Here is a 23,953-nt window from a genome sequence, read left to right as displayed (position 1 = left end):
CACCATTCACCACTGGATGTGGCAGGACTGCTGAGCTTAAATATGGTTGTGGGATCTCTTAGCCCTCTCTATTGCATACTGCTTCCACTGTTTGCCATGCAAGTAGTCCTGGGCTGTAGCTTCACCAGACTGACACCTCATTTTTAAGGTATGCCTGGTGCTGTTCCTGGCATGCCCTCCTGTACTCTTCATTGAACCAGGGTTGGTTCCCAGCTTGATGGTAATGGTTCAGTGGGGGAAATGCCGGGCCCCGAGGTTAGATTGTGGTTGAATACAGTTCTCCTGCTGCTGTTGGCCCACAGTGCCTCATGGATGTCCAATTTTGAGTTGCTAGATCTGCTCAAAATCTATCCCATTTAGCACGGTGGTAGTGCCACACAACACGATGGTGGGTATCCTCAATGTGAAGACGGGACTTCGTCTCCACAAAAGACGGTGGTCACTCCTACCGATGCTGTCATGGGCAGATACTTCTGTGACAGGTAGGTTGGTGAGGTCAAGTAGGTTTTTCCATCTTGTTTGTTCTCTCACAACCTCCTGCAGACCCGGACTAGCAGCTATGTCCTTTAGGACTCGGCCAACTCGGTCAGTAGTGGTGCTACTGAGCCACTGTTGATGATGGACGTTGAAGTCCCCCATCCAGAGTACATTCTGTGCCCTTGCCACCCTTAGTGCTTCTTCCAGTTGGTGATGAAGCACTGATTCATCAACCGAGGGGTGGTGTTAGGTGGTAATCAGCAGGAGGTTTCCTTGCCCCTGTTTGGCCTGATGCCATGAGACTTCATGGGGTCCGGAATCAATGTTGAGGACTCCCAGGCAACTCTCTCCCAACTGTACACCACTGTGCCGCCGCCACCTTTGGTGGGTCTGTCCTGCCAGTGGGACAGGACATACCCAGGGATGGGGATGGTGGTGTCAGGGACATTGTCTGTAAGGTGGGAGGCACAGAGGCTCAGAGCCTCACCACCTCAAAAGGAGGGGAGATCTGAGCAGCCGTTGAGCGGTGGAGGGAACTGTACTCATGTGGCTATCAAGGCTCCCTCAGAGCACCTTTGTGAACTGGCAGGGGTTTCACTCCCTGAATGTTCAAGTCATCTGTGACCACCGTAAGAAAATCATGCAGGTGTGCGTGAGGTTTCCGGGAAGCTGCCACAGTTCCTACATCCTTAGACAGTCACAAGTGCTTCAGCTGTTCTGGTCATCTGAACTCCTTTGTGGATGGATACTAGGGGACAAGGGGAAGACATGGCTTCTGACCCCTGTACACAATACCAATGCACAGACAGAAGATACATACAACTGCTGACATATGACTACCAGGGCCACCATCAAGCTGTTCATTGGCCTTCTGAAGATGAGGTTTGATGCCTCGATAGATCTGAGGGAGAATCCTGCATCATTGTCATCTGCCGCGCATTTTACAACCTGGCGCTTCTGAGAGGAGTAGTGCTAGAGCCAGAGGAAGACACTGTGAGCAGCATCTTCAGAGGAGGAGAATGAACATGAGGATGCCAGCTGTCAGCCGATGAAGTTGGGGCCGCGGGGCGCCGGTCACTGGGCATTGACATACTTGGCAGGGAGACTCATGACACTCTGATCAACAGATGCTTCACATGAGGTAAAGTGCAACGGGTCACTGAACCAAGAACTTTTCTCCCAGAGATAGCCTTTCTGACTTTTTATTAAGCTCTTACCATCTCTCTGTACCCATTAGCACTATATGCCAAGGCCTCTGTCAACATAGGCGCCCATGAGGCGCTCACCTTTACAGACACCGTCTTCATTGTCATTGTTGCTCAAACATATATTCAATTCCATATCTGTCAAGAGATGCACAAAAATAAATACACGAGTCATTATAGATTGTATCACAAGACCTTTAACTCTCATAACACGTTAAAGCATTCTGCATTTAACAAAAAATTATGGTCAATGAAACCCCAAGTGTTAGACCATGCATTTACACGCTCACTTACAGTTACCACTATGGGGTGCTCTCCCTGCGCTTGGAGTTGATGTGGGGGCAACCAGCTGACTTCACCGGTGCATGAGATGGCCGTGGCTTGCATCCTCTGGTTGCCCAAGCCCTTCTGAGACCCAGCACCTTTGGGGCCACCTGTACCTGTGCAGGGGCTGCCTCAGTCATCAGATCGGCACACAGCACTGGTGTCACCACCTGGCCTCACATTTCATGAGTGCCTTTTAATTCATGCTGGGCTTTCAGTTTGCCACTCTAAATGCTACTTATTTTTCCAGACCGCATCAGGTAATTAAATCTCTTCCTGCACTGGATTCAGGTTCTTGTCGCCATCCCTCAGCACTAATCAACTCTTCCAGTTGCCTTCCTCATGAGGCTGGCTGGCTGGCCTCCTTCTCTTGTCTGCTGAAAACAGGACATCTCCTTTGCCTTACGGCCTGCAGAATCACCTCCAGGTGGACATCACTGCTTCATGATGAAGCCATTCCTCCGCAGTCTCCATTGATATAAACCGCTTCCTTTGTATCCTGTGTCTGCAGCCTGCCTGAATGCTGTACTTGTGTCTTTAAAAATGATGCCTCATAGCAATCTGCTGCCAATATGACCCACCTGCCACCCCAAATTGGCAACCCCCCCCCCCCCCACGCTTGCTTGCCCTTAATTGGCATTTCCTTGTAAAATCCTGCCACTCATCCGTTTCCCTGACCCGAATATCCCCCCTCACCTCCCCCCACCCAACTTTGGGTCGTCCACCTGATCGGTAAATTTCAGGCCAAAACTGCTTCTGTAACTCCAGCAATCTCTCTTGAAAGTCTTTTCAGTTTGCAGGTGCCAAAGTAAAGCATTTCCTCTAGTATCTGTTGACACTGATAGCAAGTATGCCTGATTTATTTTGTTCTAAGTACCTTTGGTGCACTAGGACCACATATCATGTGATTTTTGGACTGCCAACACTATTCAACTTTATTTTAATAAACTCTGTGCATCATTAGCGATTACACATGTGGTAGGCCCCAGATTACTTCACAAACTCTAGTGTTGTCAATATTGAGGGGAAGTCCTGTGGAAATGGGTCCTGCCCCAAATTCACAAACAAAAGTGCCAGTACATACTTAAAACAGAAATCTGTCCAAGATGGCCATTTTTTTTTAAACCTTCCACCTCATCATTTGTAATCGATCACACTAGGCAATATAGCCTTTTAATCTCACTACTTGTCTGTGCTGGATGTCAGGAATGCAACAGTATCCCTATTGCCAAGCATATCCATTGTGTTAATGATAAATATGTCAGATAACATATTTCCATTATTAAATATTCGAATATTTCTGGAAAACCTGTGTAAATCAAGAAAAACAAACACTTCACTATTTAGGATCCCAGATGAAACATGGTCATGCTATGAGGGCGATTGATATCATAGAACTATGCCACAATAAGGATACATTTTCTAAGTAAGGAACGGAGGCCGAATTGAGAGTAAAAACTGTTGGGGGGGGGTGTGGTGGGGGACAGAATATTTTATGAACTGGAGTGCATCTGCAGGCTCTGCAAGGGAAAAAATGTATTATTCTTTCATGGGATGTGAGCGTTGCTGCCAAGACCAGCATTTGTTGCCCATCCCTAATTGCCCTTGAGAAGGTGGTGGTGACCCTCCTTCTTGAACTGCTGCAGTCCATCTGGTGTAGATTAGATTAGATTAGATTATACAGCACTGAAACAGGCCCTTCGGCCCACCGAGGTACACCGACAGTGCTGTAAGGAAGGGAGTTCCAGGTTTATGACCCAGCGACAGCCAAATAGCGACATAGTTCCAAATCAGGATGATGTGTGACTTGGAGGGGAACTTGCAGGTGGTGGTGTTCCCATGAGTCTGCTGCCCTTGTCCTTCTAAGTAGTAGAGGTCGCGGATTTGGAAGGTGCTGTTGAAGGAGCCTTGGTGAGTTGTTGCAGTGCATCTTGTATGTAGCATACGCTGTTGCCACTGTGCGCCGATGGTAGAGGGAGTGAGTGTTTAAGGTGGTGAATGGGGTGCTGATTAAGCTGGCTGCTTTGTCCTGGATGGGTTTGAGCTTCTTGATTATTATTGGAGCTGCAGTCATCCAGGCAAGTGAAGAGTATTCCATCACACTCCTGACTTGTGCCTTGTAGATGGTGGACAGATTTTGGGAGTCAGGAGGTGAGTTAATCACCGCAGAATTCCCAGCCTCTGACCTGCTCTTGTAGCCACAGTATTTATGTGGCTGGTCGAGTTCAGTTTCTGGTCAATGGTAACCCCCAGGCTGTTGATGGTGGGGGATTCAGCGATGGTAATGCCATTGAATGTCAAGGGGAGATGGTTAGATTCTCTCTTGTTGGAGATGGTCATTACCTGGCACTTGTGTGGCGCGAATGTTACTTGCCACTTATCAGCCCAAGCCTGGATGTTGTCCAGGTCTTGCTGCATTTCTACCTGGACTGCTTCAGTATCTGAGGAGTCACGAATGGTGCTGAACATTGCACAATCATCAGCGAACATCCCCACTTCTGACCTTATGATTGAGGGAAGGTCATTGATGAAGCAGCTGAAGATGGTTGGGCCTAGGACACTACCCTGAGGAACTCCTGCAGTGATGGCCTGGAGCTTAGATGATTGACCTCCAACAACCACAACCATCTTCCTTTGCGCTAGGTATAACTCCAGCCAGCGGCTGTCAATGGGATCTTCCTAGAACAGTTCTTTTCAGGCGATGTTGATGATCAGTTTGTGTAGGCTTCCAAGAGATGCAGCTACAGAAGGCTTCAATCAGGTCTTAAAGCAGAAATGCAGCAACCAAGGTTTCAATTTCACACACTTGACATTCAAGTTCTTTAATCATGCAGGCTTTCTTCAAATATAGGAGGAAATAGGAACACTCTTGATACAGGATTCCTTTTCAAAAGAAAGATGGACTGGTAGTCTCCTGGTAGGTCAATACGCAAACTACTTCTGTTCCAGGCCAAACACCAACAGGCTTTTCACAGTTCAAAATGAAACTAAAACTTTTCCGGAAGTCTAGATCATGACCACTGAATCTTGGCCTGTCACCTCTCTTCAAACGAAAACAACCATGCTGGGTTTTTATTTGAAAACAGATGCCTTCCAGTAACTGTTTACAGTTCCACTCATTGTCCCAACCTTCTGGTGACCTTCCTTTTTAAAAAGCCACCAAGTTCAGTTTCTATGAAATCCTTTTCAGTTTTAAAATATAAATTCTCAAGTTTTAACAAAAAATGGAAACCCTCATAACAACCTGCATGCTAACTTTGTGATCCATGTACAAGGACACCCAGGTCACTCTGTACTGCAGCATTCTGCTGTCCCTCTGCATGTAATTAATATTCTGCTTTTCTCTTCCTGCCAAAGTGTACAACTTCACATTTTCCCACGTTATATTCCATCTGCCAAATTTTTACCCACTCGCTTAAACTATCTATAGCTAGTCATTTGGTAGTACACTTGCCAACCAATCAGCACTCTCTCCTCATACAGTATAAAGCTTTTGCTTTCCCTTACATTGGTGTTCTTATGAGTGCAAGACAAAAAGCTTTGACAACATGACTCTATTTTTAGCAATACTATCCATATCTCTTTGCAGACATTTTGTGTCTTCCTCTCAATTTGCTTTCCTACCTATCTTTGTATCATCCACAAATTTAGCTACTATACACTCAGTCACTTGGTAGTCATTTAAGGAAAAATGTAAATGCGTTGGAAGCAGTTCAGAGAAGGTTTACTAGACATACCTGGAATGGGCACGTTGTCTTCTGAGGAAATGTTGGACAGGTAAGGCTGGTATCCGCTAGAGTTAGAAGAGTAAGAGGCAGCTTGATTGAAACATACAAGATCCTGAGGGGTCTTAGGGTGGATGTGGAAAGGATGTTTCCCCTTGTGGGAGAATCTAGAACTAGGGGTCACTGTTTAAATATATTTTTCTCCCAGAGGGTCGTGAGTCTTTGGAATTCTTCCTCAAAAGGCAGTGGAAGCAGAGTCTTTAAATATTTTTAAGACAGAGGTAGATAGATTCTTGATAAGCAAGGGGTAAAAGGTAATTGGGGGTAGGTGGGAATGTGGAGTCAAGGTTACAATCAGCTCAGCCATGAATTTATTGAATGGCAGAGCAGGCTGAAGAGGCCGAGTGGCCTACTCCTAATTCTAGGAATAAATTGGGCCTTAATTCTCTGGAGTTTAGAAGAATGAGCGGTGATCTCATTGTAACATATAAGGTTCTAAAGGGGCTGGATAGGGTAGACACAGATTATTTCCGCTGGTGGGGGAATCTAAAACATGGGGGCACAGTATTAGGATAAGGGGCCGATCATTTAAGACTGAGTTGAGGAGAAATTAAAACAAAAATTGCTGTAAATACTCAGCAGGTCTGGCAGCATCTGTGGAGAGAGAAGCAGAGTTAATGTTTCAGTGTCATGTAAATCAGTTGGATTCTACAACATGATGTGATGCAATGTGCTCCACCAGATTACCACCCTGCTGGTGAGGATGAACATTTATCCCTCTGATTCAAAAGTTTTGCTGCCCAAGCTAGGTTGGGACCTGGTTATGCCATGTGCTGGCCTTCCTCTGGAGTTTCCTCTTTGCCCTATTGGCGACAGAACCACCACTCACCCCAAACATGAACATTGTCACAAGGGATGTTTGGCTGGGGTGGGTTTTTCAAATTCTTGCAAGCCATTCTTCAAGTGGCACCTCACATACAGTCAGTACAGGTACGACTGGTTAGACCAGACATAATTTACTGACAGGGCCTGAAGTGACAAACACCTGGAGGGCAGGACAGAGGCTTGTAAGACCTAAAGAAAAACAGATTTATTTTTTAAAATATTGTTCAATGTAGCCCTCTTGCCAAGGGGCACCATTAGGTTGTTTATGGGAAATGGGGCCAGATGCCTCTCCACCCAGGATAGGTATTCTGTCAGACTTTAGAGCCTGGATGTGCCCTGGTGGGGCGAGAACCTCTGTGATCCCAAAAAATCCACCTGGATCAGTGACAGCGGGCATGATCTAGACATAAATGCATTTGGGGAGGCAGTGGCGTAGTGGTATTGTCACTGGACTAGTAACCCAGAGACCCAGGGTATTGCTCTGGGGAAATGGGCTCAAATCCCACCACAGCAGAAGGTGGAATTTGAATTCAACTAATAAATCTGGAATTAAAAAGCTAGTCTAACGATGGCCATGAAACCATTGTCGATTGTTGTAAAAACCCATCTGGTTCACTAATGTCCTTTAGGGAAGGAAATCTGCTGTCCTTACCTGGTCTGGCGTACACGTGACTCCAGACCCACAGCAATGTGGTTGACTCTTACACGCCCTCTGAAATGGCCTAGCAAGCCACTCAGCTCACCACCACATTCTCAAGGGCAATTAGGGATGGGCAATAAATGCTGGCCTGGCCAGTGACACCCACATCCCATGAATGAATAAAAAAAAAGCTCATGGCCTCTGTGAGCAAGAACATTTAACTATTTAAAGAGTAATAAAGACGCTTGGCTAGACACCCCATTAAATGTTGTGATAGATTTGCACACTTGCCTTAGCAACCTATACAGGTTTAAAAAATTATTTCTTATCTGCTTCGAAGTTTGGGCCACTAATGAGACTGCATTCACATGTTGTTGGATCCATCCGTGCTGCTCTGGCTTACTTGTTGATGCTGAACACACAAGAAATAGGAGCAGAAGGAGACCATATGGCCCAACGAGCCTGCTCCGCCATTCAAGACGAGCATGGCTGGTCTTGAGCTTCAATTCCACTTTCCTGCCCTTTTCCCTATATCCGTTGATTCCTTGTGAGACCAAAAATCTATCACTCCCAGCCTTAAATGAATTCACTGATGGAGCATCCACAACCCTCTGGCATAGAGTATTCCAAAGTTTAACAACCCTTTGAGTGAAGTAATTTCTCCTCAACTTAGTCCTGAATGATTGGCGCCTTATCCTGAGACATTGTCCACCTGTTCTAGATTCCCTGACCAGTGAGAACAATCTCTCAGCTTCTACCCTATCAAGCCCTCTCAGAATCTTGTATGTCTCAATTAGATCGCCTCTCATTCTTCTAAACTCCAGAGAACATAGGCCCAATTTACTCAGCCTCTTATAATAGGACAACCCCCTCCTCCCAGGGAACAATCTAGTAAATCTCTGCTGCACTGCTTCCTTGGTGTAAGTTTATCCTTTCTTAAATGTGGAAACCAAAACTGCACACAGTATTCTAGGTGCAGTCTCACCAAAGCCCTGTACAATTTTAGTAAGACTTCTTTATTCCTGTACTCCAATCCCCTTGCAATAAAGGCCAACATGCCATTTGCCTTCCCAATAGCCTGCTGCACCTACATGTTAACTTTGTGCGTTCCTTGTACGAGTACCCACATGTCTCTCTGAACATCAGTACACATCAGTTTCACACCTTTTAAAAAATATTCTGCTTTTCTATTTTTACGACCAAAGTGAACTTCACACTTCCCTACATTATACTCCATTTGCCATCTTGTTGCCCACTCACTTAACCTGTCCATATCTCCCTGCAGCTTACCTTTCCACCGAGCTTTGTATCATCAGCCAATTTAGATACATTACTCCCAAGTCATTAATAGAGTTTAAATAGCTGAGGCCCCAGCACTGATCCTTGCAGCACCCCTGCCAACCTGAAAATGCCCATTTTTGCTCACTCTCTGCTTCCTGTCTATTAACCAATCTTCTATCCATGCTAATATATTACCCCCAATACCATGAGCGCTTATCTTACCTATTAATCTTTTATGTGGCACCTGATTGAATGCCTTTTGGAAATCCAGGTATACTACATCTATGGTTCCCCTTTATCTACCCTACTAGTTACATCCTCAAAATCTCTAATAAATTTGTCAAACAGGATCTCCCTTTAGTAAAACTATGCTGACTTGTTCTAATCGTACTATGCTTTTCCAAGTGCCATGTTAAGACTTCCTTAATAATAGTTTCCAGCATCTTCCCAATGACTATCTCTTTTAGAACCATAGGATGTAGGCCATCTGGTCCCGGGGACTTGTCAGATTTTAGTCCAATACTTTTTCTTGACTGATATCAATATCCTTAATTTCCTCACTCTTTTTAGCCCCTAGATTTCTGGTATGGAACTTGTGTCTTCTACTGTGAAGACAGACACAAAATATTTGTTCAGTGCCTCTGCCATTTCCCATGATGACTTCTGCGCCTCTAAGAGACCAACGTCTACTTTAGCTGCTCTCCTCCTTATGTACTTATAAAAGCTCTTACAATCTGGTTTTATATTGCTGGCTAGTTTACTCTCATTCTATTTTTTCCCTTTTTATCAACGTTTTGGTGGCCCTTTGCTGGTTTCTAAAACACTCCTAATCCTCAGACTTGCTACTATTTTTTGCAACATTGTAACCTTCTTCTTTTAGTCTAATACTCTCCTTAACTTCCTGAGTGAGCCACAGATGAGTCTTTCTGGACGAGTTTTTGTTTTTGAACAGAATGTACTTTTGTTGAACCCGTTGAATTGTTTCTTTAATTGTTTCTCACTGTTCATTTATTGCCAGACCTTCCAGTCTATTTACCCAATTGACCTTAACCAGTTCTCCCCTCATACCTTCGTAATTGGCTTTGTTTAAGTTTAAGATTCTTCTTTGTGATTGAAATGTATCACTTTCAAGCTTAATTTGAAATCCAAAGGTATTATGATCACTATTTCCCAGTGGATCTTTTACTATGACATTGCTTATTAACCCTGCTTCATTACACAATAAGAGAACTAAGATACGTTTATCCCTAGTTGGTTCTACAATGTATTGCTCCAAGAAACTGTCACGAAAGCATTCTACAAATTCATCCTCAAGACCGCTGTTGCCAATTTGATTGTCCCAGTCTATATGCAGATTAAATTCCCCCACAATTAATACATTACCTTTTTTTACATGCTCCAATAATTTCCTGTTTAATGTTCTGCCCTATAATATAACTACTGTTAGGGGGCCTGTAAATTACTCCCACCAGTGTTTTCTGACTCCTGCTATTCCTAATTTCCACCCAAACTGATTCTACTTCATGATCTTCTGAGGCCAGATTCCTTCTTATTCATGTCCTTGTGCCATCCTTTACGATCAGGGCTACGCCTTCTCCTTTGCCATTCTGTCTGTCTGTCCGAAACATTGGAATACTTATTTCCCAACCTTGATCACCTTGTAACCATGTCTCGGTAATGGCAATTAGATCCAGATCATTTATGGTTCTTTTCACCAAACAAAGCTACTATTTGCTTTGGTATTTCCTGCAACAGGATTTCCAAAATCTGGTCACTGAATGTGGCCATTCTGACCCTCGTAAAAATACACCTTTCAGGGAAGCCTGAAATCAGACATCCTACCCTTAGTTTAGTGTCAAAGTATGCTAATAAATTGAACTCATTTTGAACAAAGTCAGCTTCTTTGGATATAGTTGCACTAGCACCCAATGTACAGTGATCACTGGACCACAATTTCTAATTCTTGAATTCCAAAAGCATGGTTTGCCCCAATTTTTCTCATTGGTGAATTCCTACCAGAATTGTGATGGGATGGGACTTTAATTCACCTGTAACAATCACTGTTATCTCAGTCTAATTCCCCATGGTGAACATGCTTTGCATAATAAAGATGGGTTTCCTTCATCATGCTCACTTCCTATTGAGACCTCACTGCTAGGTTAGTGAGGGTTGGAAATAGAATCTGCAGCAGCTTAAATTACCCATCACCAATTCTCGAGGGAGGAAGAGGAAAGAGTTTATCAAGATTGAATACAACTGCTGCACATCCAAAATTCTCTGATGCTGCTATAAACAGCCTTCTTGGTATGTAGTTGGTTGTTTTGTGTACCTCTCATTACATTATGGTCTGCCTTCTGACACCTAACTTAAAGTGAATACCATGGCAATGAGAGAGAATTTACACCATCAGCTCACTTCTTAAAGGATAAAAGAGGTCATAAATCACCAGGAAAGGTTGTCCATGGGTGGTGGTCTCCTCAACCTTCAGCATTTTATACTTACTGCTCCGGAACTCCACCCTCTGAGTCTTCTCTCTGGAACATTCTTGGCATTAGGCAGAATGTGAAAAATTTGATGTCTAATATAAACTTGATCTTACTGTTGCTGTCACTTCCAGCAGGAAATTGGAAACCACACTTTTTAGGCAGGGATTTGTTCTTGCCCAATTTTACGCTGGTGACAGCCGAAAATGGGTGAAACAGAGGAGGAAAATCTTATCCATTCTCCTAAGGACAATACATATAACCCTGATATGACATGGGTAGACTAAACAGCACAATGGACTGTATTTTCTCTCACTTATTTTCTTGCAAAGGCCATTTGTAGGCATTTGTCATGTTTGTCATTGCCAACTGTTATTTTACTGAATAGGCACCACCATTTTTTGCTGTGAAGTATTTAATTATTTTGTTACATCTTCCAGCACAAATGCCCTTGTCTTAATTAGGTATTTCCTAGATACTAATCAATGTTCTGTGACGTTGCACACAGAATTTAGTTAATCTCATCCATTTATGATGCCTTTGTATTGTTGTTGCTCTTCTGCTTCGGTCTCACTTTATCTTCTCTGTTGCTTTTTGTGTGGCTCACTGTTCTATTTTCTTTCCTTTCGGGTAGGAGGAATGGGATAGTGTGGCAGAGAAACTGGCCACCAATGGCTGGAGGCTGCATTTGGATGTGAGTTCAAGAAAATGTGGCTCTCAGTGGCTCCATTCCTGTCTGCTGCCCGCTTTCCTGTTGCATTTCCTAACTTTTCATCCCACTATCTATTTCAATTCCTACTACCCCCTTACTTCTACCCCAACCTCTTCCCCATTGATCTATGCACTGAATCCCTATACCTTCCCCTTGCCCCTTGTTCACCTCAGCTATAACCCTCCATTCACACCTACTTACCCAACAAGGGTAGGTGCCAGGAGGTCAGAGACCTTATCACCTTCCCATTACTTTCCTCCCTCCTTCCCTAATTTTCCCTCAACAGAAATGTATTAACCTTTAAAATTGAATGTTCTTTTTAAATAAAATTAAAACGAGTATAAAAGCTGTCAACTTTTCTTTACATTTGTATTTTCTCTTTCTCCCTCTGACTCCTCGGTGTTAGAAATTCAAATCTCTGTTTCACAGAGTACACGATGTTTTCAATTAAGAAATCATCAGTGGAAATAATTAGTTGGTTTCAAAATTCAACTGGTGTTATTTTTGAGTGTTTGAAGGGATATCTCCTGGCCACCACAGGAAAATGCCCAACCCTCATTTGTACCCCACAGAACCTTCTGACTTTGCCATGGGAGATAGAATAATGCAAGAAAAATGCATTATTGATTAATACCACTCCAGTAAAAATTTTAGCTCATGTTTACCCATTGTAAGAAAGAGCTTGCATACCATTCCAGTAAACATTTTAGCTCATCTTTACCCACTGTATTAAAGAGGTTGCATTTATAGAACAGTTTATCTGGATATTCCAAAGTGCTTTGCATACAATAAATTAGTATTGTGGTGAAATCTCTTTTGTTATATAGGAAAACACCAGTTTGCACACTGCAAAGTCACACGAACAGCAAATTAAATGAATGACTGGCTAATCTGCTTGTTTGGTGAAGGGAACAATGTTGGCCAAGAAAACTTGCTGCTGTTCTTCATAAAGTTGCATGGATCATTTATGTCCATTTAAAGAGGCAGGTGGAATCTTGATTTAATGGCCATAACTAAGGCAGACACCCTGTTTATATGGCGGTGCAGGAGACGGGGGTACGGTGGCATAGTGGTAATGTTACAAGACTAGTAATCCAGAGGCCCCAACTAATACTCTGGGGACATGAGTTCAAATCCCACCATGGCAGCTGGTAGAATTTAAATTCAATTGGTTAATAAATCTAGAATTAAAAGCTAGTCTCAGTAATGCTGACCATGAAATTACCAGATTGTCATAAAAACCCATTTGATTTACTAATGCCCTTTAGAGAAGGAAGGAAGTCTGCTGTCCCTGCATGTGACTCCAGTCCTACAGCAATGTGGTTGACTCTTAACTGCCCTCTGAAATGGCCTAGCAAGCCATTCAGTTGTACCAAACCGCTACAGAAAAGTCAAAGAATAAAACTGGACGGAGCACTCGGCATCAACCTCGGCACTGGAAATGACAACAGCACACCCTGTCCTGTTGACCCGCCTCATAAACATCTGGGCACTTGTGCCAAAATTGGGAGAGTAGTCCCACAGACTCGTCAAGCAACAGCATGTCATAGTCACCAAATCATACCTTATAGCCAATGTCCCTGGCACCTCCATCACAATCCCTTATTTTCTGTCCCATCAGCAGGACAGACCTACCAGAGGTGGCGGCACAGTGGTGTACAGGAGGGAGGGAGTCGCCCTGGAGTCCTCAACATTGAGGCCAGACCCCATGAAGTCTCATGGTATCAGATCAAATATGAGGCACAGAAGCCTCCTGCTGATTACCACCTACTGCCCTCCCTCAGCTAATGAATCAGTACTCCATGTTGAACACCATTTGGAAGAAGCATGAGGGTAGCAAGGGCACTACCGACCGAACTAGCAGAGTCTTGAAGGACATAGCTGCCAGACTGGGTCTGTGGGAGATGGTGAGGGAACCAAGAGGTAAATACCTGCTTCATCTTGCCCTCATTAATCTACCTGTCGCAGATGCATCTGTCCATGACAGCATTGGTAGGAGTGACCACCGCAGAGTCTTTGTGAAGACGACAACCTAACTTCACACTGAGGATACTATCCATTGTGTTGTTCAACATGACCACCGTGCTAAATGGGATAGATTCAGAACAGATCTAACAGCTCAAAACTGAACTCCAAGAGGCATTGTGGACCAGCAGCAGCAGAATTGTATTCAACCACAATCTGTAACCTCATGGCCCAGCATATCCCTCACTCTACCATTACCAACAAGCTAGGGAATCAACCCTGGTTCAATGAGGGGTGCAGGAGAGCATTCCAGAGGCAGCACCAGGCATATCTAAAAATGAGGTGGCAACCTGTTGAAGCTACAACACAGGATTACATGCATGCTAAACAGCTGAAGCAACATGCGATAGTCAGGGCTAAGCGATCCCACAAACAATGGATCAGCTCAAAGCTCTGTAGTCCTACTACATCCAGTCGTGAATGCTGGTGGACAATTAAACAACTAACTGGGGGAGGAGGCTCCACAAATATCCCCATCCTCAATGATGGTGTTCCCAGCATGTCATTGCAACATCTTCAGCAAGAAGTGCTAAGTTGATGATCCATCTCCTGAGGGGCACTCGGCTCTAGACATGGACAAAAGAGCTGAATTCCAGAGGTGAGGTTAGAGTGACAGCTCTTGACATCAAGGCAGCATTTGACCATCACCTTAAACATTCACTACCTCCACCACCAGTGTACGGTGGCAACAGTGTGTACCATATACAAGATGCACTGCAGCAACTCACCAAGCCTTCTTCAACAGCACCATCCAAATCCTCTACCATTCAGAAGGACAAGGGCAGCAGAAGCACGGGTACCCCACCACCTGAAAGTTTCCCTCCAAGTCACACATCATCCTGACTTGGACCTAAATCACCGTTCTTTCACCGTTGCTGGGTCAAAAACCTGGAACTCCCTAACACTGGGTGTACCTAAACCAAATGAACTGCAGCGGTTCAAGAAAACAGATCATGACCACTTTCTCAAGAGCAATTAGGGATGGGCAACAAATTCTGGCCTTGCCAGCGACACTCACATCCCATGGAAGAATAAAATAAGCTCCAAGGAAATTTCTGACCAATGTCTTATGCAAAAGGCAGCACCTTCAGCAATGCAACACTTCCTTCAGTACTGCATTGGAGTGTTAGCCTGGATATGTTTGAGTAGGGCTGAGAACTCAATCTCAGCCAAGTTGACACTAACAGATAAAATGTTTTCTAAAATTCTGATTCCTTTGTATGCAGCTTTGGAACTGATCTGTCCAGAAAGAAGTGTATCTGGGACATCTGAAGATTCCGAGGATAGTACTAGTACAACAGAATCATGTGATGAAATGTTAGTGGATAAATGCGATGCTGAATGTCAATCCAATTATCCAGGTAAACATTTATAATTTTCCTCAAGATTACTTCTTTGCTGTCATAAGTCATATTTCATCCCTATGTTCCTAATGAGTATCACAATCATGTTGGGTAATTGGATAAAACTAAATGTATCCTACAATAATGGATTCCATTGCATTTGTGAATGAATGTCGATTCCACTGAGAAAGGAATGATCTTACAGCTAGCCTATTAGCTATAACCTCAATCTTTACAGTCTGCAGCCAGTCATTGGGCTGGATTTTACCTTAGGCAGACGAGAATTCGCCACCGACATGAATTCTGCCTGGCCCGGGGATCAATCCCGCATTTTACGGGCCCCCGGGATTTAATTGTCCCGAGGCGGGACTTCCACCCGCTTGAGGGAGGAGGTTCCGCCTCAGTAAGCTGCCGGCCAATCAGCGGGAGCAGTGGCCACTGCTGGGACTGCAGCCCAGCCGACACCAGGGAGCCTGGAGGGAAGGTTAGTTGGGGTAGCTTCACCAGGGGGAGCGGTCCTTTGGGGAGAGGGGGCGTCATGGGTCCAGGGGTGGGTTGGGAGGCGGGGATAGCCCTAAATTAGGCACCCTGTGCCTGACTGCCATGTCCCCACCCCCACCCCCCTCCCCCTGGGGCACGGAAAGGCCAGCAGCTCTCGCTGGGCAGCCTTTCACTCACAGCACGCCCACTTGCCAAGGGCAAAATACCCGTGGAGGCGGGCAAGGGACGTTAAGTGGTCACTTAAGGGCCTTGATTGGCTCGGGCGGGCGGTTTCCTACCCCCCCACCCAACACCATAAGCTTGACCGGAGAAGGAAGAGCGGCAGGTAGGCCTCCCAGAGCCTCCCCTCAATCTTACGCCGCCCCCACGCCACCATCCAACCAGCTGGGGCGGCGTAAAATTCAGCCTATTGAGTATTCCTTTGCTATTTTGTTTTCAGGGTTGCTTCACTCTGCTGGCATCAGTTAGTTCTTTGCAAAGCTGAGTTTAGGTTGTGATGGGGAGGGTTTATTGGTTCAACTAAGCCTGATGTAGGCACATGGGACCAGATTCCCTGGTCAGCAGCAAAGTGATGGTGCTCATCGCTGACCTCAAAGAAAGCTGACCACAAAGATCTGGCAATTTCTATGGTTTGGATTTCCCCTTTGCCAAAGTCAGTTTGAATCTGGCACTAAGTCAAGGGGATCTCAAGGTGTCCAGAAATAGTGATGTCATCAAGCAAGGTAAAGCAACCAATCACAGTGAAGCATTCTCAGAGAGCAAACTAGGAAGTGGAATGCACCGAAATTTTCATTTTTAATTCAAAATATCATAGAATGAAATAAATGATTGAGACATACTCATGAGATTAAAGTAAAAGCTGAAGTATCAAACAAACCCATTTTCAAAATATAATTTAAAAATGTGAATTTTGTTATCATAATGGAAGAATTTGACATTCCACATGTATAAAAGTATTTTTTCAGGGACAGTGAGGCTGTTCAGCAGTAATGATGAAGTGAGTACACTGTTTAAAACCTGGTTGCACCTCATTCAACAAAGTGTAACTTTTTCAAGGATTTTTGCAGCTAGACTAATAGCATAAAATGTCAGGTTTTTGTCAATTCAGTGACTTGTACTTGATTACAGTCTGGAGGGACTTCAGCAGGACAACCTGTGAGAAAGTCTAGAATCACTGACAGAGCTTCTGAATTTCTGTATTTAACTGCACATGTGCGGACTCCAAAAGTTGTCAGTTTCAGAGGAGTACCTTAGTGTACACTGACAGTTTTGCCATCATTACTACCACAAAATTTGGACTCCTGATATTGTTTCTGTACTAATAAAAACGATACATGTAACTTCCCACTCCCAGCTCAAATAAAACCCCAAGATCTGCATCAAATAACTGTTAATTGTTTCCTTGTTTAATGGTTATATGTAACTATAATCGAAAAACTTTCAACTTGAGGTTTTTATATCTTTGACTGATTTCTAGTGTTTTGAGTTATCATACAGTGTTTCAATCATGTTCCTGTCCAGCTCTATCTCTTTACATGCAGCTGAAAAGGGACCAACTCCATTTTCTGATAACTTCAAGCAGTCTAATAATCTTTAACTGTCAGACAAATGTTGCCAATTTCGGGACATAAATACATGACTTAAAGCTTTTGTTAAAATTTCTTAACTCTCAGGCACCTAGCATTTTCCAGATAGATGGGTAGATGATCAAATTAAATAATAAATAGGGAATAAAACAAATACTATATTGGGCAAAGACTGGAGGGCACGACATAATTAAGAGAGAGCAATATGTTGGAATTGATCTCCACTCTAATGTATTCCGTTCAATGGTCACAGAGGTAAGTACAGATGAGGGACGTCATTCAGCCTATTCAGCTCATCCTTTCATAGCGACTAACAATTCTCCCACTGCAACCTTCAACTGCCTCTTTTAATGGCTCGAGTGAATTTTGCCTCCAGTACATAATTATGCTTTGTGTGAAGAGGTACTTTCTAACCTCAATTGTGAGATTTCTTTCTGCCAATTTGTATCTGTGTCCCTTTGCCCTACAGTCATGGTTTAATTTGAAATAGTGCTCAGGATTAACTTTTCTATTCCATTCAATATCCTCTGTACTCTGGTCCCCTCTCACGTGTCTTCTTTCAAGCCTGAAGTCCAAATTTTCCTCTTAGTTATCTAATATTAAAGAATAGCCTAATTGTCCTTCTCTATATTACATCCATAGTATGGATACTTCCTTTGTGCATCATACCTGTGATTCCAGGATACTAAAATGAGAAGAAAATGACAATGGCCTTGAAATAGCATTGTTTGCTGATGTTAAACTGCTGTTAACTAGGCAGTTGAGGGCCAGGAATTACATTGGGATTTGGTTATGTCAATTCCCCGTTCTTTCTACCACCGATCAGAATTTCTGAAAAATTGTGGGGGCAAATGTCAAATATGGGCACACAGATTAGGACACCATATAAATGACAATACTACATTATCTGATGTAATGTTTTCTATTTGCATTTCTGGCATCCAGGGGATTTAAAATTGGAGACTGGGGTTTCCCCAACTACAGTCTATACTATTACTGTACTACTATCAGACAGTAAAAGCTTTTGAAAATATATAAAAAGGAAGAGAGTAGCTAAATTAAGTGTTGGTCCCATAGAGTATGAGACTGTGGAATTAATGGGAAACAAGGAAATGGCCAGACTTTGAGCAAGTATTTTGTATCTGTCTTCACACCAGAAGACAGAAAAAGCATCCCAAGAATAGTAGAAAATCAGGATGCAGAAGAGAGGGAGGAACTCAAAACAATTAGAGAAAAAATACTAGGAAAACTAATGTGACTAAAGGTTAACAAGTCCCCTGGGCCTGATGGCCTGCATCCTAAGGTCTTAAAAGAAGAGACTGCAGCGATAATGGATGCATTGATTGTAATCTTCAAAAATTCCTTAAATCTGGAAAGGTCCCAGCAGATTGGAAAACTGTAAATGTCACATCTCTATTCAAAAAAGGTGGGAGACAGAAAGCAGGAAACCATAGGCCAGTTAAACTAACATCTGTTATTGGGAAAATGTTAGAATCTATTACTAAGGAAGTAGTAGCAGGACATTTAGAAAATCATACTGCAGTCAGGCAGAGTCAACATGATTTTATGAAAAGGAAATTGTGTTCGACAAATCTATTAGAGATCTTTGAGGATGTAACAAGCAAGGTGGAGAAAGGGGAACCAGTAGATGTAGTGTATTTGAATTTCCAAAAGACTTTCGATAAGGTGCAACATAAAAGGTAACTACACAAGATAAGAGCTCATGGTGTTGGGGTAATATATTTGCATCGATAGAGGATTGTTTCCTGTTAGCCAGAGAGTCAGGATAAGTGGGACATTTTCAGGTTAGCAAACTGTAACCTGTGGAGTGCCACAGGGATCAGTGCTGGGGCCTCAACTATTTACAATCTAAATTAATGACTTGCATGAAGGGACCGAGTGTTTGTAGCCAAATTTGCAGGGATACAAAGGTAGATAGGAAAACAAGTTATGAGGAAGACAAAGTGTCTGCAAAGAGACATAGATAGGTTAAGTGAGTGGGCAAAAATTTGGCAGATGGAGTATAATGTGGGAAAATGTGAGCTTGCACACTTTGGTGGGAAGAATAGAAAAGCAGAATATTTACATGGAGAGAGACTGCAGAATGCTGCAGTATGGAGGGATCCGGGTGTCTTTGTACATGGATCACAAAAAATTAGCATGCAGGTACAGCAAGTAATTAGGAAGGCAAATGGACTGTTGGCATTTATTGCAAGGAGGATGGAGTACAAGGGAAGTTTTGCCACAACTGGACAGGGCATTGCTGAGACTGCACCAGAGGATTGCATACAGTTTTGGTTTCCTTATTAATGAAACATAAGATTGAGGGGACTTGACAAGGTAGATGATAAAAAGGATGTTTTCCCTTGTGGGGGAATCTAGAACTGGGGGCACAGTTTCAAAATAAGGGGTCTCCCTTTTAAGACTGAGATGAGGAGGAATTTCTTCTCTCAGAGGGTTGTTAATCTTTGGAATTCTCTTCCCCAGAAAGCAGCGGAGACTGGGTCATTGAATATATTCAAGGCGGAGCTGAACAGATTTTCGATCTACAAAGGAGTTGAGGGTTATTGGGGGGCAGGCAAGAAAGTGGAGTTAAGGCTAGTCAGATCTTATTGAATGGCAGAGCAGGCTCAAGGAGCCAAATGGCTTTCTCCTGCTTCTATTTATGATCTTATGATAATCCATTGCAGAACAATTGATTCCTATATTGAAACCAGCCAATTAAAACCAAAAATATATGAAGATCTTTCGGCAGTTGTGGGCTCCACCTACACTGCGGCAAGGCAACTAGCTTCCAATCCCTCAACTGAGGAGACATCCCAACATAAATGGCAGAGGTGTCGACCAGAAATATTTTAATACAAGAAATTCTGAGAACTGGGAGCTGGTCATAGGTGCAATTTTGAGCGGAGGTCTCACCCCACCACACTTACAGCAGAAGGAGATGAGCAGAAATTTGTGGATTTCTTCTGCTTCCAGGCTTTTACCCACATAAAATTGCAATAGCTCATTCTGTATTGCAGATAGCTGTAGGAATTGTTTAAATTGTGGTTCTCAAATACATGATCCTGTAAATGTCTTTGAAACAATGCAAAGTCTCTAAACTAAAAAATGTGGTGAAGTATCAGTATTTGGAGTGGGCATCTTAAGATACATATTTGGATTTTTGACACCAAAGATGGATTGTTAGCTTGATTCCTAATATACATCCTCTGTATTCTATATTTCTGCTAAATGTTACTGGTACTTTGCATCATGGCTATTAAGTGATCTGTCTGAAGACTGTTCCAATGTCAATCAAACTTTTCCTTATAGTTGACAGCAGGGCCCGTTGAATAGTAGACCCCATGCAAACCAAAGCTTTTTGAAGTGAAGCCTCTGTGCTGCTTAGTTATCACAAGATTCTAACTCAGTCATCATGTTATCATGACCCAGTGCAGCTTTTCATTAATCCAATACATTATACGTCTTAGAATTAGATATTTCCATCCTCAAGTGCATCATATTCTGCAGATTTACTACCATATTGCAGGTATCTTTCTGACGCTCCAACATTCTCACTTTGATGTCTAGCCTCCTGACTTCTCTTGCTATATGTCCTGTTTATGCCTCAGATCTAGGATGCCTGAAATCTCTTACTGTACTGCCCAGTGCACCCTCAACCAGTACAGATGCTGCATCCTCCATGCTTAGTGAATCATCATGTGTTGATGGTGCACTGACTTGTAGAGGTGCAGGTGGCTTTGTATCCTTATTGGTACCTGCTTTTGTGGTGGTATTGTGCAAGGATTCAATGTAGTTGTGCTTTCTCTACTCCAGATGTCATGTTCCTTTGTGAAGATTGAAAGGCTGCATATTAGATTTCTTTGATTTAATCACTGGAAGGGAATCATGGGGTGGAATTTTATGGGCTCTGCAAGAGCGACTTTGGTGGCATAAGGAGTGATTTAATCAGGCACGAGTAATTTTTTCAGATTTCCGACAGCAGGATGTTTTAGCAAAAATTAAGGGTTGGATTTAATGATCACGCTGCTGCACTTGGCAGCGGGTGTGCAGAATGGCGGCTCTGCTGCTTGTTCTGTGATTGGCCGCACCACCACGATTACACGGCGGGCAACCATTTTGCATAATGGAGACAGCATTCACGGCATCACCTAATGTTGGACCAGATGCTGGTTCCATCTTTAAAAGCCTGCCAGCTCTGCATTCACTGTCTCCCTGCACTCTAAAGAAGCAATGCTTATGTGCTCTTCTAAAAAGAGCAAGCTCAACAAGCAGCCCCACTGGGCTTCTGATCATATCAGAGAACCGAGCAACGTTGGCCCCACAGTTCAGTGATGCCTCCTTGCTTATTCTCCTCCAGGCTGCAAGGGAAAGGCGGGAGCTGCTTTTCCCCAGCAATGGCAAGAAGAGGTCCTCCTGTCTGACCAAGCAAGCCTGGATAGAGATCAGAGGAAGTTAGTAGCCGTGGGGTCACCAGACGAAACTGGGTCCTGTGTAAGAAGAGGGCCAATGACGTCCTAAGTTCATCAAAGGAAAGTTGCATGTTCCAAAATTGCTTGGTGTGATTTGGTTATCACGACACAGTATATCAAATTGGTGCCACTGCCATTTCAAAGACAGGGAGGTCATAGATTGCTGGCAGATGACTGGCTGCATATGTGAATGAAGTCTCCCTCGTTAATACCTTAGACCAAGTTAGACCCATGACAGGTCTAGTCAGAATGTCAGACAAAGCATTCCCCAGGTGTTGATGGAATGCCCACGTTAGTAGAACTGTGATGTTGATATTTGGCAATATTAGATATCTGCATCCTTACTCTTTGAGCAGAGGGCCCACAACAGGAGGGAGAAAGCCAGGACTGGTGGTGGAGTGCCCAACCTGCATTCTTTAAGTCAAGCTGAAGAGGAGGCACTGGAACTAGCCAGGAAATAAGGAGGATGCACCATCTCAGACCTGGAGCTCAGGGTCCTAATGCAAGAGTGGTTATTGCCTATCAGATAAAAATGCAATAGTCATGGTGAATTAGCTCAGGCATGCTGTCCTTAATGGGATGTGTAGCCAAACCCACATGTTTTCATTGTTCCTTGCAGGTCGCCATTCGCAGGAGACCACAGACCCCAAGAGACTGATGACAACCTCTGAGGACGAGGAGCACTCAGAGGGTGCACCATCCCATGACTCTCCTGCACCTCCCACCAGTACAGATACTTTCACCTCGGTGAGAATCCACTCAACTTTACAATCAGAGTCACAATCTGGAGAGCACAACACACACACTGACCAACTGGCTGAGGCTGAGACCTCTGACAGTCAGAGGACTTTGGGTGGCCAGGCCCATGCTGATAAGCCTCTGGTTTTGGCTGCATAGGACATACTGAAGTTGCAGGGAGAGGTAAGGCAACATGTGGCACAGATGCCAGAATCCATGTGTAGCCTTGAGCAGACAGTGGGGGTGTCCATCCATGCCATTACTGCTTCCATGTCGTAGGCATTTGAGCACATGGCTTCATCCATTGAGAGGTTGGCAACCCTCTTGGAAAGCTATATTCCACAGATGTGCCAAGACGTGCAAACCCTTGCCTTGGCCATGACGTCCACTCAGTATTGGCAGGGTGGGAGAAGGACCAGGAGCCTGGAGAATGTTCCAGCTCTTAGTCCTTCTCCGGTGAGCAGGGATGTTCCAAGGAGCCTTGACGGGAGAGGATGTGCTCCACATCTCAGGTTTCCCCTCAGGGTGATTCGAGTGTGCACACCGGTGCCTCATCCCTTCCATCAGTGAGCCAAGCTTCAGCAGCCATGACACCCAAGTACACTCTTGCACCAGCACAGGAAGCCTTCAGGCACCCAGAGGACACCCGCTGAAGTCATCCCAAGCCAAGGGGCATCATGATCAGCAGTGTGCCTGGAGTCCAGCTGCTGTCGCAGGGGATGTACCACGCAGGACCACACACAGATGTATTAAAAAAAAGACACCTTGACACACGGACATTCATGGGGGAAACATCTCATGTTTAATGCAGTTAAAAGTTCATTGGTGCAAATTCCACCATGGCGTGATTGTAAATCCTGCAATCTCCTCAAGTGCCTTACTACGTTGGCAAAGTTGTTTAGAAACTTCCAAGCCTGATTGTGAAGAAGACATTGAGACTAGGGTGCTTTGGTGGAGACTGGTTATTGCTTGCCACAGAGCTTACTTCTCCACTCCTAACACCTAGCCAGTGCTGGCTGGCTGGCTCTTTATTTAGATATCTGAGTACAATTAACTAAACACCCAACACCTGTTCACCCTATTACCTTCAACTTCTAGGTATTTAACATCCATTAGCAGAGCTTAAGACACCAATAGATTCCCTGTAGAAGAGACAAAATAATGGTATTTTTCTGTATCTTACATTATACCATTAACCTTCAACAGCACCAGCCATTAACATATTGTATATTCCCTTTTTTAAAAACTTGTTTGAAGAATTACAAAGCGATCTTAACATTAAAAAAAAATCCATTTTTTCCTAATTCTTCTTAACAAGACAACCCTCTTCGACGACATCCAACAATTTGTTTGAACAATCCGACAACTGATGACTTGCATCGACCCATTTTATTTTTGAAATTTCGTTTCTTTCCAACATTTCTTTTCTACTCACGAGATCAATCCTCAACCTCTTTTCCATGACTTTTTGTCGAATAGTCTTTGTCCCAGAGAGAATGGTTAGCTATATAGCATTCAAGAGGAAAATGTTTCTCCGATTGCCCCTCACAAGA

General features: G+C 43.7%; 1 protein-coding gene across 10 annotated transcripts in view; it reads left to right on the top strand.

Annotated features, from left to right (window-relative positions):
* LOC137372521 (uncharacterized) overlaps positions 1–23,953 on the top strand; it is a 203,681-nt gene that overhangs the window by 146,116 nt on the left and 33,612 nt on the right. For all 10 annotated transcript variants that reach the window (XM_068036406.1, XM_068036403.1, XM_068036407.1 and 7 more), the window contains one exon: positions 14,984–15,118. In XM_068036406.1, coding sequence (XP_067892507.1) covers positions 14,984–15,118 — 135 coding nt within the window. The remainder of the gene's footprint in view (positions 1–14,983; positions 15,119–23,953) is intronic.

Source organism: Heterodontus francisci, chromosome 8, assembly GCF_036365525.1.
Source record: "Heterodontus francisci isolate sHetFra1 chromosome 8, sHetFra1.hap1, whole genome shotgun sequence".
In the NCBI taxonomy this organism is placed as follows: domain Eukaryota; kingdom Metazoa; phylum Chordata; class Chondrichthyes; order Heterodontiformes; family Heterodontidae; genus Heterodontus; species Heterodontus francisci.
This window is presented reverse-complemented; position numbering and strand designations above follow the sequence as displayed.